The sequence below is a fragment of the Lepidochelys kempii genome, chromosome 11 (genome assembly GCF_965140265.1).
Source record: "Lepidochelys kempii isolate rLepKem1 chromosome 11, rLepKem1.hap2, whole genome shotgun sequence".
Taxonomy (NCBI): Eukaryota; Metazoa; Chordata; order Testudines; family Cheloniidae; genus Lepidochelys; species Lepidochelys kempii.
In genome coordinates, this window is record NC_133266.1 from 62353741 (window position 1) to 62368017 (window position 14277).

The window sequence follows — 14277 nt, forward strand, 5'->3', positions numbered from 1 at the left end:
TACTGAAACAGAGCCGTGAACTCAGTCAGGAGACCCAGGAGAGGAGCAAGAGAAGTTCCCTCACTCTGGGAAGGGCCTGATAAAGTCAGGCTGGAGAAGACCCACTGGTGAACAGGACAGGCCCTTGGGGGCCTGAGTCAGGACCTAAAAGGAGCAGGAAGATCCCTAAGGTAAGCTGCCAGAGTCCCTGGGGATGAAAAGCAATGGGGGAAACTTGCTGGAAAGCAGCAGCATAGGAGAAACTCTGCAAGGCCCACACATACAGGTAAAGAGCAGAGAACGTCAATGTAGCCAAAGAGGGTGGGAGAATGATTAATTTGGATTTATTTGGATTCACAGTTGGATTTTTGTTACACCAGAAGGCGGCTTCTCCTAAGAAGTGTCCTGACTGGAAGACCAGGCCATGGAAGATCCAGCAACAGAGAGTGACCACTGCAGGGCTGAGGAAGCCGTCAATAGGGGTTCTAGAGGCAAAGTCCCTTGCAGCATCACATCCTGACACTAGTGGGCACTATGGCAGTGGTTGCAACTGTACATGCTTTGGTAGTTTCAACACTTCTGCAGCGCTGATGGCTGTAGGCTCACTTTTGAAGGCTACTATCTTTCTTGTGAACTGATAGCTATGATGGAGAAAATTTACTTCCCATTGCTTTCAGTGGCAAAAACAGTCTATTCTGACCATTTTAGACAAACTTCAATATATACATTGCCAACAAAGTTGTTCAAATCTGGATTTTATTTTAAATAAGCTTGTTTTTCCTTTACAAGCAGATGAGGGCCAAGGTCAAATCATCCATGGTGTAGCTTCAGGGAGGGCAATGGAGTTGCAAGCAGGGACCACTCTGGTGTTAGTAGTTGTAGATGAAGATAAAGACTGTTCATGTCTCACCTCCCCCAGGAACCAGTGTTCCGATGAAGAATTTTCCCCGGCTGAAACAGGTTTCCCAGCAAGTCAGTTACTCTTGATCTTAACTCTAGTGTTGCTAACTCAGAATTTTATCAGAGAGTCTTGCAATATTTGGTGTTTTTCTTCAAGGCCCTAGACCTGAAGTCCTGTGAATACACCAGAATCTCAATTTTCACTTTAATAATAATAAAGTAAGTGTATGGCCCCCATGTTTTACACACAAGCTTCAGAATGTGACCCTGCAGATTAAAAAAATAGAAGGCAAACAAACTCCAACTGTTTTATTTTCAAAATCTCATGAATTTTAAGCCAATATCATGATTTCTGAATGCTGAGCCATACCATCACTGAAAACTCTAATTGAACATTATAGAGGAAATTTTTCCCTCAAGGAGAAGTATTGAAAACAAGCCAACCCAGTGAATGCAGAATTGCACTCAAAGTTAATCACTTGCTTCTATGGGTACGTCTACACAGGGTTGGAAGGGACCTCAGGAGGTCATCTAGTCCAACCCCCTGCTCAAAGCAGGACCAATCCCCAGCTAAATCATCTCAGCCAGGGCTTTTTGAAGCCTGACCGTAAAAACTCCTAAGGAAGGAGATTCCACCAACTCCCTAGGTAACGCATTCCAGTACTTCACCACCCTCCTAGTGAAATAGTTTTTCCTAATATTCAACCTAAACCTCCCCCACTGTGACTTGAGACCATTGCTTCCTGTCCTGCATCAGCCACCATTGAGAACAGTCTAGATCCATCCTCTTTGGAACCCCCTTTCAGGTAGTTGAAAGCAGCTATCAAATCCCCCCTCATTCTTCTCTTCTGCAGACTAAATAATCCCTCACCTCTCCTCATAAGTCATGTGCTCCAGCCCCCTATTAATTTTTGTTGCCCTCCGCTGGACTCTTTCCAAATCCTCCTTGTAGTGTGGGGCCCAAAACCGGACACAGTACTCCAGATGAGACGTCACCAATGCCGAATAGAGGGGAATGATCACGTCCCTGGATCTGCTGGCAATGCTCCTATTTATACAGCCCAAAATGCTGTTAGCCCTTCTTGGCAACAAGGGCACACTGTTGACTCATTTCCAGCGTCTCGTCTACTGTAACCGATAGGTCCTTTTCTGCAGAACTACTGCCTAGTCACTCAGTCCCTAGTTTGTAGCAGTGTATGGGATTCTTCCATCCTAAGTGCAGGACTCTGCACATGTCCTTGTTGAACCATCAGATTTCTTTGGTTAGCTTGCTATCAATTTGAGTAGCTATTTAAATTAGTAAGGCAGAGTCACTTTAACAAAACAAACTCATCCATGGAAAAGTTTAAATTAATATATACTCAGAAACAGAGAACATAGTGCAGAATGTCAAAGTAGAACAAGGAATAGATGTTTACTTAATAACAATCTTTACTGAAGCTTGACAAATAGAAATACAATTTTGAAAGATTGTAAACAAGAAAATGTGTCAATGTTTATTCATAAACAAAATTAGAAAAGGTGCTGAAGAGTAGAACTCGGCAGATTAAATAGAAAAGTAAGAGTTGCAAGTGCTGTAAAAGAATTGATCAGTTATGGTCAATGAAGAGGGCGTTTTAGGTGAAGTGCACAAAACGTTAAATGAAATAGAAAATGTCAATTAAAGTTCATACTTTTGATCAACATGTGAAAAGAACATGGAGGATTCAGCGAAAGAAAACCAACCAACCAACCCAAAAACAAGCCAAGACTCAGAAGCTAATGCGCAACCCCCTTAAAAGGTGAAAAAGAAAATGAGATGTAAGTAACGTTCCAATCCAATGTCAAGGAGGGGGAAGAGTTCTTTGATTGGACACTTCACCTTTTTTGAAAGTTATATTCAGTTTAAAAGATTAACTGGAAAACTATAGTCAGAATGGAAGTATGTCTATTTGATCCCTCATGTAATGTTCCCTAATAGCCAGGCTGTGAGGAATAATCACCTGAAAAAAAGCTATACCATAGCTATATTTTAAAAATATTTGTAACTTCTATGAAAGCTCGCTGTTTTTCTGCCTAGTGATCCCAAAAGGGCAACCGACTTTCATGCCAGCTAAAAAAAAGTATTTTTTTATTTGGGGAAAAGGAATGTTAAAGGGATGTTTTTGGTCTGCTGATTGTCACCAAAGTTTGGCTTGGTGAGGGCATTCACCATTCTCTCAATTTTGATCGCAGCTTTGCCGTTCACCATGAAGATGCCTTTACAAATTGGTATGGTTTTCTGCAAGCTGGTGTCCTAGCCGTTCAGTTTTGCAGTTTTAAATAACACATTTGCAGGGGCACTGAAGTATTACCACCACATCCATCCATGTCTTTTGGAAGAAGGTGCAATGCTTTTAGACACAAGAAAAATATCTGGTTGTGTACTGAAACTGAATCATAATATAGAAGCTATAACAAAACTTATCAAGGCTGTGATTTCATTTTGTGATTAATATGGCTCAAGCTCCTTTCTTCTAGATTATCTCAATTTAACTACAGTACTCTGACTTTACTCTCTGTGTGCTAAAATGACATTAACAGAGACATATATGACCATATCCTGTTGCGAGACTGCACAGTCATGGATTAACAATGTTTGCACAACATTTTAAGCCATTCTGCACCAGCAATACGAATGTACTGCCAGTTTATAACCAAAATCTAGAACATGATGTTACTGGTTAGTTGATGGAGGCATAATACCACTTCTCAATTACCAATGAAAAGAACAGTTATACAAACTATCAATCCCATATTCCTCTCTATTGTATCACAAACAAACAAAAATACTACTAAAAGGTAGTAAAAACAGAAAAGATAAGTTCTGATTTTGGCCCCAATACACAAAGTCATCCTTATTCAACAAAGCATTTCAGTGTGTGCTTAAATCCCATTAAGTGGGATTGAAGCACGTGCTTAGGTGCTTTTCTGAATCTAGGCCTTTATCCCTGCCCTGCTTCAGCAGCAGACTGCAAAAATGGCACTCCTCCAGTGGTTCTGTGGGACTGAGTCAGAACTGTAGCTCTTACAAATAAATGAACCGAAACAATCCTCATGGAGAAGGGGTGCGTGTGTGTGTGTGTGTGTGAAAACCTTTGCAGAATCTTAGCCCCCGCTAAAATAACTTCCATTCTGTCCTGGGCATCGCCTGAAAATGACATTTGATCTTTTTAGCAGGATTATGGTAAGACCAAACTCAAGACCAAAAGTGAACCCAATGTCTCCAGAAGCAAAAGAACAATTCAGTGACAAAATTATTGATTAGTACAATTTTCAAAAGTCAGAAACAACAAAAGATTTTGAAAAATACTATGCAGGGCTGCTATGATAAGGTTTAAAATTCATGCTCCCATTTTATCTACTAAGCGTTACTCTACTCTCTTGGTACATTAGTTTTTTTTAATTATTCTCTTCTTCCAGATAAGAGATCAGGTTTACGTCCTTATCAAATGTAAAATGGAATTTAGAAGTCTACTCACAGTCTGTTACTGTGATTCCCGATCTCATTTCTGATATCTGGGACACAGCTTCTGGATAGAGCTCAACAACTAACAACATGTTGACCTGCTTCTGCTGTATAATAAAAGGTCTTGATTCAGCAAAGCACTTAAGCCCCACTAACTTTGCTTAAAGTAAAGCCCATGTTTAAGTGCTTTGCTGAATTGGAGGCCAATACAAACAATAAAAGAAGGATACTTACTCATGTCTTTCATATCTGAGAGTTTCCCGGATAGACCATGCAACCTGGTATGGGGAAGTTTGCTCTGAATCCTCCAACTCTTCTCCACTGTCTTCAGACCAGTCCAGCCCTGAATAGGGGAGAATTGGAAACGTGAAGGCTGGATGAAGAGAGACTGTAATCCTCAAATATCTGTGAATAACCTGTGGCAATAACCACTATCAACGGCCTCTGCCTATTCTAGGTCGTACATAGCACAGTAATGAGGATACATTATATTAGATTCATCGTGTAATTTTCTCAATAACCTACGGACAGTTATGACAGCAGCTTCATTACAAATGTACAAACAGCATTTAACAGCATTTTTCAATGACCGGTTTGTTACCCCTTTAATAGCTTTATTGGCCTTCTTTGTCCATAAATATATTAAATAAAAACCAAAACTACCATCAGTCTTATGTAAAGACAAATATTTTCTCTGTTGTGCTCAATGTTAGATTTTTTACAAATGATAAAGAGGAAGACCCTACCATGAAGAGCTGACAGTCCAATAATTAATAGTCTATGGTCTAAATAAGTTACATAACCCAGTTTCTTATTTCTGTACATTATAGAGTATAGACCCTCTGTTCCCCCAGCTGAAAAGCATGGAGAATAGCAAAACCATGGGAGAAAGCTACAGGGACAGAGCTACACAGCTACACAGTATGTGTTCCTCTGTTCTTTTCTGTGTAAATCACCTGCCATCTCCACCAGATATCAGTAAGAAAGGGGCTCCTTCCGCTCCAGGGGGAAGAGACAAGAGCTGGGGTCAGTCACTCTTAAGCAGCATGTTCACCTTCCTATACAGCTTAAGTACACATAAGAATACCAGATTAATTAATGATTTTTGGAGCAGGACCACTTCATTCTGTGATTTTTGTGTCCCTCATTACCAAAGAGCCCAGGACAGCGTCCTACATAGCACTGCAGGACTTTGCTGAAAAGGGCGACCAGGAAGGACCATGGAGGAAAGTCCCTCCAGATGTCTGGGCAAGATCAAGCCAGGGTTCCTATAGATTCTCATCTTCTGCATCTTTTCATGGCCCTACCCTATCCTTGCTAATCCCTTAGAGCAGGATGGGAAAACGCAGTCTCCCTTCCAAACCAGCTGTTTTTTTTTGTTCTTCTCTCATGTGTTTTTACATATGGCCCTAAATACAGAGCAGGAGAAGGGGGCAGAGTGTTAAGGGCCATTTAATTTTTTTAAAGCTTATTACTGTATTTTATCCAAGAAGATTTTGGGCCACGTTTCCAAACCAGGTGTCTAGAGGCTGGCACTCTAATCAGAATTCAGGCTCCTTTGTGTTAATTTAGGAGCCTAAATACAGATTTGAGGTAAAAATTTCAAAAGCACCTATGTGATTTAGGACACAGGACTTTGACTTTTGAAAATGTTACCTTTGTGCCTGTTTTTAGACATTCAAGTTTGGCCCAAGTGTAAACACTAAGAAACTTGAAAAATTTCTTACACTTAAATTTATTTTACTTCAAAAATAAACTAGCTAAACTGACGTTCCATAAAGCCACATGCACAATGGATGCAGTGTAATCAATTTTTTGGCACAAATTAAAAAAAAAATCATAAATATGGCTGTTAAACCTTTTAACTCCTGAAAAGGGAATGGGGAGCATTGGATCTTTTTTCTACTTTGTTTATACAAACATCAGTTTGCATAGTTTTACTAAAAATTAAGGGTATCTTTTTAAAGATTCTGAAAGTAAGATTCATATCTTGTGCCTGTGAACTCTAGTACTAGGTATTTTCTTAAATAGAAATCCCAGAAGTTTTGCCACCAGGATAAAAAAGTCTCTAAAAATAGTCCATAATGTGAGCTTTCAAGTACATACTTATCTACTCCCACACAGCTAATGTATAATTAAGTTCATTATGTTAATTATCAGTTATAAAATGCTATAATCTTATCTTCATTTTCACATTTATTACAGCATACCATTTCCACAATTTTATATTTATACATCTGATAAAACATTTTCCTAAAACCAGGTACAATAGGAAAAGTTATTTTTATAGGAAGTGTTATTGTAGAATGTGACACGCATCACACATAGAATGCTACTCTTACGCAGGCTCATGACAACAGGTGACTTTCTAACCTATTTGGGAATCTTGACACTTGGGATGTTCCTGGTATCCTCATTCCTCAAATTAACTGCATTATCCAGAGAATCATGAAACAGTTCTTTCAGAACATCCTCCTTCAGAGACATGCTGTAGGATACTCATTAGCTTCCCAACAAACAGCCAAATTGTCCCAAAGGTGCCAAAAGGCAAATCTTAACAGCAAATTTAAAAAGATTAATTGAAATAGCATAAATTACAGATGTTTGTGATGTGTGCCACTAGTTAAATAATTGCCCAGACATACTAGAAGTAATTTTTTTTTTAAAAGACACAAATGGTTTGCTGTTTCTGTTTCTATTGTTTTGCATTTCTGGTTCTTGTTTCTCCTATTTACTGCCCACTTCCTTACCCCTGTAAAACTAAACAATAATCTAAAGCTAAATTAAAAAGCAAAGTAACACTAATGGTGTATATATCTCAACCTCCATTTACAATGGAGGCAACGAGCCAACACCTTATCCATATTCAAGTGCCTCTTAAAATTGCAAAAAGCTCTATTTCCACACGCAGAAGTCCGTAACATAATTTAAATTAAAAACAAACTTAACATATAGGCAGTTAACACAATGATTAAGACTTATTACTGTAGTGTCGGGATAAGACGTTAATAATAGTATATATTAGTAATGGGTAAAATGGACAACTTCTGCACTAAATCGCGGAAAAACCGCACCTCCAGAATCAGCTTCTGAATCCTCATTCTCTAGTGGAATACAACGCTAGACTTTCTTTTACTGAATCAGATCCCATATCTTAGCAGTTTGCACTCAAAATTCCCAATGAAGTCAACTGCTGTTTTGGGTGTGCACAGAATGCACAATCAAAGCCTCAAAGTTGTATCTGCGCTTTCATTCGACAATCTCCTTTTTTCATTAGTTTCATATTTGGGTTTTACAACACAGGCTCTAGGTCTAACATGGTCTATATACTCAGTCTAGGAACAAACAGGACCATTGTTACTGCTTCACCTGAAAATGCTGTGATTTAAAAAAACAAAAACACACACACACACACACACACCCCTGAGAGTGAGTTATACCTCAGTTTGGCCTCTCAAAATCATTAACTAGCATTTTTTTTTTTAAAAAGTTATAAAGAATAAAAAAAAGTTGTAAAACAGACGTGACCTGCCTATACATCTATTGACATATTTCCCCCTTTTAGAAAGGTATAAGTACATGTCCTGATGAATTTAAAGGCATATAATCTCATAGCAACCTGAAAAAACAGTACAGCGATGTATGTAATTATCTACCTACCTAAATGTGGAAACAGATCAGTTTCCAGCTGCTGTTTTCGAGTGCACAGTTTCACCAGTCTCTGTAGCCGGCTCATGCAGGATGAGTGTGGAGAGAAGGCTGTGGCTTTCATGAGGACCCGATCAGTCCTTGGTGGGTCCACGACAGGAGCCCTGGTGGGTGGCAGGAGAGGCAGGGGTCTCTTGTTAGACATCTGCCTTGCTTGTGCTATAGTGTGTGTGGTGGGTGCCACTCCCTGCATTGGTAGGCTGGTGTTCTGAGGTTGAGGTGACTTGCAGACGAAGCCCTGCGGTAGCCCTATAGGCTTTAAAGAAGTTGATAAAGGTGGCAGATGGGAGTGCTGCTGCTGCAGTGGCTGCTGCTGCAAAGGTGCAGGAAGGGGGCTAAAGTGCTCTTGGTGAACTTTTAAAATCTCTGTTTCTCTCTGGCGCTGCCGGTTTTGGGCCAACTTGCTCTGCAACTTTTTCCTCACCGTTGCCCCTTTCTTTAAGTCATCATCCTCTTCGTTGAAAGCAAAGGGATCATCTAACTCTGCTTCCAGGTAGTGGAGAGGAAGCCTAGCCCCCGGTGGAGACAGGGACATCCCATCCAGTCCATTGGACATCTTCAAGGCCAGTGTGGGCACTGTCAGACTGAAGGCCATAGCATCCATCTGGTGCCTGACCTTCACTTCCTCTATTGGATCATTCTTTTTCTTCCTCTCCTTTTTAGGTATAAAGCCAAGTACCTGTAGGTGGCTGTTGCAGTACCTTCAAAAGTGAAAACAGTAAGTTCCTTTTTTCTCTTCTTTTAAACAAACACACTTAAGAAAGCAAAAAAGATGAAACCACAGACAGGAAACCCCAACAACAACAACAAAAACCATCTGACCTGCCACTGAAAAAATTAGATTATTAACTCATGTTTGTGCATTAATGAGTTTCTACAATCACATCCCATGTTCCAGGCCCATGATATAAAATAAAAACTTCCACATGAGGGAATTTATCATTTCTGGATTTTTAAAAAAGTCTGAGAGCCAAATACCTATCCTTTCAAAAAAAAAAAAAAAAAAAATATCTATCCCTCATATCCCTAATGGACACATAGCAAGATGAACAAGACAAATGGACTGTATGATACATTAGAATAGAGGTTCTCAAACTGTGGTCCGTGGACCACTAGTGGTCCGCAAGCTCCATTCAGGTGGTCCGCAGATAGTTCCCTCTAAGGTGCGCGCCTGGGCGGCCGCATACAAGAGAACGAAGAGCCATTCACCTAATTAGTGGAGCCGCGTAGGCATGGCTCCACTAATTAAGTGCCTGGATCCTGGAGAAGATGCACATATAAGGTGAGGTGGTGGCCTTGGGGGGGAATAGTGAGTAGGTGGGAGAGGGCAGTGGGGTGAGAAGAGGGGGTGGGGGGAATTTGGCACGTGCAGGGCTGCGGTGGCCAGAGAAAGAGGCAACTTTCCACAGCCCCAGGGCTGTGGCTGGAGAGACCCCCCCCTCCTTCCCAGCCCCAGCTTGGAGGCTGCCACGGCAGGGGAGAGATCCCCCTCCTTCCCAGCCCCTGCTCAGCAGCTGCTGCGGTGGGGGAGACAGGGAGAGACCCCCCCCAGTTCTTCCCAGCTCGGGGACTGCCACAGCGGGGGAGAGAGGGCACATCCATTGCATTAGAAAGATCAGAATACTGATATTAAAATATGAGTTGTGTGCTTTTTATTTTTAGAACAAAAAATCATTAATTATTGGGTTTTTTAATATAGAGGTTTTATTCAGAGTGCTTTACAATAGTTAGCTAATGGTACAAGCAACATTTGGAAAGATCATTAAGTGGTCTACCGAGATCCTCAGGAATTTTCAAGTGGTCCGTGGGAAAAAAAAAAAGTTTGAGAACCACTGCATTAAAATATAAACTAAAGGGCCCTGATAAGAAGAAAGTTATTAAGGGTCAGACAAATGGAACCATTTTAAGGCATCCCACATTTAAAAGTATAATAGAGACTACTACCCCTGCTATCAGGCTGTTCTTTCACTATGAGTGAATTTGCATGGTTTTAGTGTGGTGTACGTTGTAAAGATAGAGTTAATTCGCTCCTGTAATTGAGAGACAAATTACAAGACACTTTTTCCATGGACAGTCTTGAATTGGAGATCTTTGCTGAGAAGGGCCACTAGTTGTGTCTGATGATTAAGCAACTAAATAAATGGTTTTAGCTGTATGCTATTTTCCATGGTTAAGTACATATCATAAAGAGCAACCGAGTAAATCCAAGCAAAAACTATATTAATATAGGCAAAAAATTTCTATCCTGTCATCACTGTGCATTGCTTATATAATGCAATGAAAATGTACACACACATTATAATGAAAATGTGTATTTCAAGCTGCTACGAAATGAACTCTTTTCTAGTTAATTTTACTTTAAAACCACTGAAAGTCTCTCTCAGATATATTAACACTAAAGGACTAGGGGTAATGATGATCTATAGTGACAGATGACATACTAAATTAGGGGATCTAACAGATAAACAATTAATTCTAGGCTGCCTAGATACTCTCGAACCATCAGGTATTTGGGAAATAGCGACTATGATTTCTCTGTACCTGTGTAGAGTCTCTGATGTCAATGGAGGTCTGCCTATTTTAAGTTGCAGGATTGGGAACCATAATTCTTATATTTAAAAAGAAAGATTCAAGGAAGGAGGCTGAAAATTATGGGCTTGAAAGTTTAACATCTATATTAAAACCTGGAGATATTTATTGATAGCTTACGGACATGTTTGGGGAGGTACTATTTAACAGCTATGAGTCAGTATGCGTTTTTAAATGAAATTATTTTTGGTCTATGTGGAAAGTAACCAATTTATTCAATATTTTCAAAACCTCATGACAAAATTTAGCACTATAGATCAGCGGTTCTCAAACTGTGGGTTAGGACCATTTTAATAGGGTCACCAGGACTGTCTTAGACTTGCTGAGGCTCGGGGCTGAAGCTGAAGCCTGAGGGATCCAGTCCTGGGCAGCGGGGCTCAGGTTACAGACTCTCTGGCTGGGGCTGAAACCCTTTGGCTTCAGCTTTGACTTCTACTCCGCCCAGAGCAGTGGGGCTCAGGCTTTGGCTCACCCACCTGGGATAGTGGGAATTAGGCAGACTCAGGTTTTGGTCCCCCCTCCTGGGGTCGTGTAGTAATTTTTGTTGTCAGAAGGGGGTCATGGTGCAATGAAGTTTCATAACCCCTGCTGTAGCTTATTGTTTAAATGTAAGTTAGTTAATAATTACAAAAGGTAATGAATTAATAGGTGGAAAGCAGAGGGCTGATACTAAATGTGTGCAATCTTTGTGGAAAGCTGCGAGAAGGAGATTCCTGCAGAAGCATACTGAGAAGTATTTTTTTTTTTTTTATTGACTGCTGTAATAGATAAAAGTCATTCAGGACGTAATACTGCTTCCATTAAAGTCAATGGGAGTACTCACATGCTTAATATTAAGAAATTAAGTATTTTTAACTAATATAGGTGTCAGTCTAGCAAGACACACTGTCAGAATGATTTAAGGAAAAAAAAGAAAGAAGTACAAAATAAGCACAATGGAAATGTTTCCATGGTGTTTTTTTGTTTTGTTTGTTATTCCAATGAAAATAGTTTTGTTTGGTTTAAACATTTCCCTGTAGTGTTTGTATCCCAAACAAGGTAGCCCTGTACTTGGGCATGAGCCAGAAGATGAAACTGACTACTCTATTTTTATTGCCCAAATCAAAGGAAATACAAAAAATAAGTAAGAAAGGACAGGGAGTTTGATTGCAAAAAATTATCAGTTTCAGGCTATTTGTTTTTATATAAATAATTTTTAATCTGACATTCTCTCTTTAATATGGGAAAGGCTTTGGATCTTTTAAATCTTTAAACAGATAGTGCTTCAGGATTCAAGGTTAATAGAACATTTACTTATACAGGTAATCTCTCTGGATACAAATCCAAAGATATCAGGCTATCATTTCATGAAACACTGGTTAGACCACCACGTGCAGGCCATTCCTATGCTACAAACAAAGGGTGAGTCTGTTCTTTAAGCTGTGTGTATTGTTAGGGCTTCTGTTTTTCTAAGTTTATTAATTTGTGGGGGTTTATTTTTAGCAATTTGTGAGTTTTATCCAAAATTTTTTGTCCAAAATTGGGGGGAGGGAGAGGTAGTTCAGGGCTCTCTTTGAATATATTGTAATGAGTAATCTCGGTAATGTTCCCTTGTGCGCTTTAACATAGTACTGTTTCAAACACAGCACTACATTAAAGTACACTAAGGAATCTTTAGTGCACACCAGCAGGGTCTACATGGATCAGTTAATGTACAACACATTAGTGCAGTTAAAATCATACCCCTGTAGTCCACATTACTGCTTGTTGTAGATTAGCCCTTATATACAAGGGGCCATTTCCTATGTTTATTGGATAAACACTAATTTCTATTGATGGGTAGTGTTTTATTGATGTTTATCAATTAAAACTGAATATCAGAAGCCCTAAGTATTTTATACTGAATGTCAAATATGATCATTTCCCCCTCCCCGCCTCAAAATCAGTGATAAACACATCTGTCACTCTGGCGTAGGCAGGGTGAACGGTGATCAACACACACTGTAAGGGAATGCAGTTGATCTCTATGAGAACTAAGAGTCAAACATGGAGTATACAAAGGATATTAAGCTCCACTGGCTTCCAGCAGAACAATCACTTCAAGGGTGAAGGGATTAGGGGAGCCATGTTTACACCTGATGTCTAACACATTCTGCTTTCTGGTGTTTTCAAGACCTTGGAGTAGTGCTGAGTTCCAATTATTTTATTTAAAGAAAGATCTAGTTAAGTTGAAGAGTATCATGTATGTTAAAAAAGATGACAAAATGGAAAGGAGGGACTTACAGATCAGAAGAGACTGACAGATGTGGATTTACTTCATTTTGAAAGAAGATGATTAAGAGATGAAATGATGAGTGTTTAATCTATGTAAAGTGTAATAGCAACATAATTAAAATAATAAAATTGAGCTTCATTGTCTATTTGCAGTACTTGGACAGGTCAGAATTAGGGGACAAATTCAAAGTTAAGAGGGCACATGTAATTTTACAGAGAGGCTTGAATAGGCAGAATAGACTTCTAATTGAGATGATGAAGTCGTGTACTAACAGATTTAATTTGAAGAACTTGAATGCTTAATAATTAATTTAATAATTTAAAGGAATATTAACTATTTTTCTGCTTGGGGGTCGGGAAATAATTTAGTTTATTGTCTCCTGATCAGATCTGAGGCTTTTGCTTTTTTTGCCTTTTGCGCGTGCTTTTGCCCTCCTTTGTTGTAAGTTTTTTTGTTTTGTTTTTTATAAGCTTCCAAATTATATAGGATGGAGATGAGTTATCAAAGTGTTCTGTGGCTCACTTCTGATCCTACGCAATTATGTAACAAACTGTGTAATGAAAATGAGTTGTCTGACGTCAGATGAAATAAAAAGTCTTGGCACAGAAAATTAAAGGTGGCAAGCAAAGGATGAAGAAATGGCAAATATCTCCATACTGAACTGAGTGTGAAAAGTAAATCTCCTAGGATACAGATATATCAACATCAGCCAAGAACTGTCATTTTGTGCCTGTGCTCTAAACTTATTATTGGAAACTCATGAAACCCTATTGTTAAACTGCAAACTCTATTCTGAGATGCAGTCTTTGAAAATATTCATTCCAACATCTCTCATTTGAGATTAAAGTTTTATTCCCTTCTTCACGCTCCAGCTGTCCTCAACTTTCAAAGGCTGTAATGCGACGCTTGTCATGCAGTTTAATTATTCTAGTACAACACACTCCAGAAGTTATCATAGTGTACTGTGCACATTTTGATACATTTTATTTTACACAATGAATTGGTTTCACACTTGAAAGATTAATATCAAATTACATGGGGACACATGGGACCTAGGAACTTTCACTAAATTTTGGAGGTTTTATAGAAAGTCTGATTAGAAGGTGAACAGGGATTTTGGCACATTTAGTTCTTGCATCTGAAATGACAATGTATCATTTGATCTGACAATTTCCGTTATGATTTTTTTTAACTTATCTCCAGTCTCTATTGGATACTAGCAGAGGAATGGTCAATGTTTATCAAATCATGGCTTGAAATTATTCATACTGTGCCATCTGAGCATTTGCCCTAGAGCTTTTAACAAACATTCTTCTCACTTCATCAGTCTCCTCAACTGAAATGGCAGGTGAAATGCAAG

At 39.2% G+C, this 14277-nt stretch overlaps 1 protein-coding gene across 5 annotated transcripts in view; it reads right to left on the bottom strand.

Annotated features, from left to right (window-relative positions):
- The window catches only part of INO80D (INO80 complex subunit D), a 53219-nt gene that overhangs the window by 23802 nt on the left and 15140 nt on the right, over positions 1-14277 (bottom strand). For all 5 annotated transcript variants that reach the window (XM_073306540.1, XM_073306541.1, XM_073306543.1 and 2 more), the window contains 2 exons: positions 8027-8775; positions 4601-4709 (listed from right to left, as the gene is read on the bottom strand). In XM_073306540.1, the coding sequence (XP_073162641.1) occupies positions 4601-4709; positions 8027-8775 (858 nt within the window). The remainder of the gene's footprint in view (positions 1-4600; positions 4710-8026; positions 8776-14277) is intronic.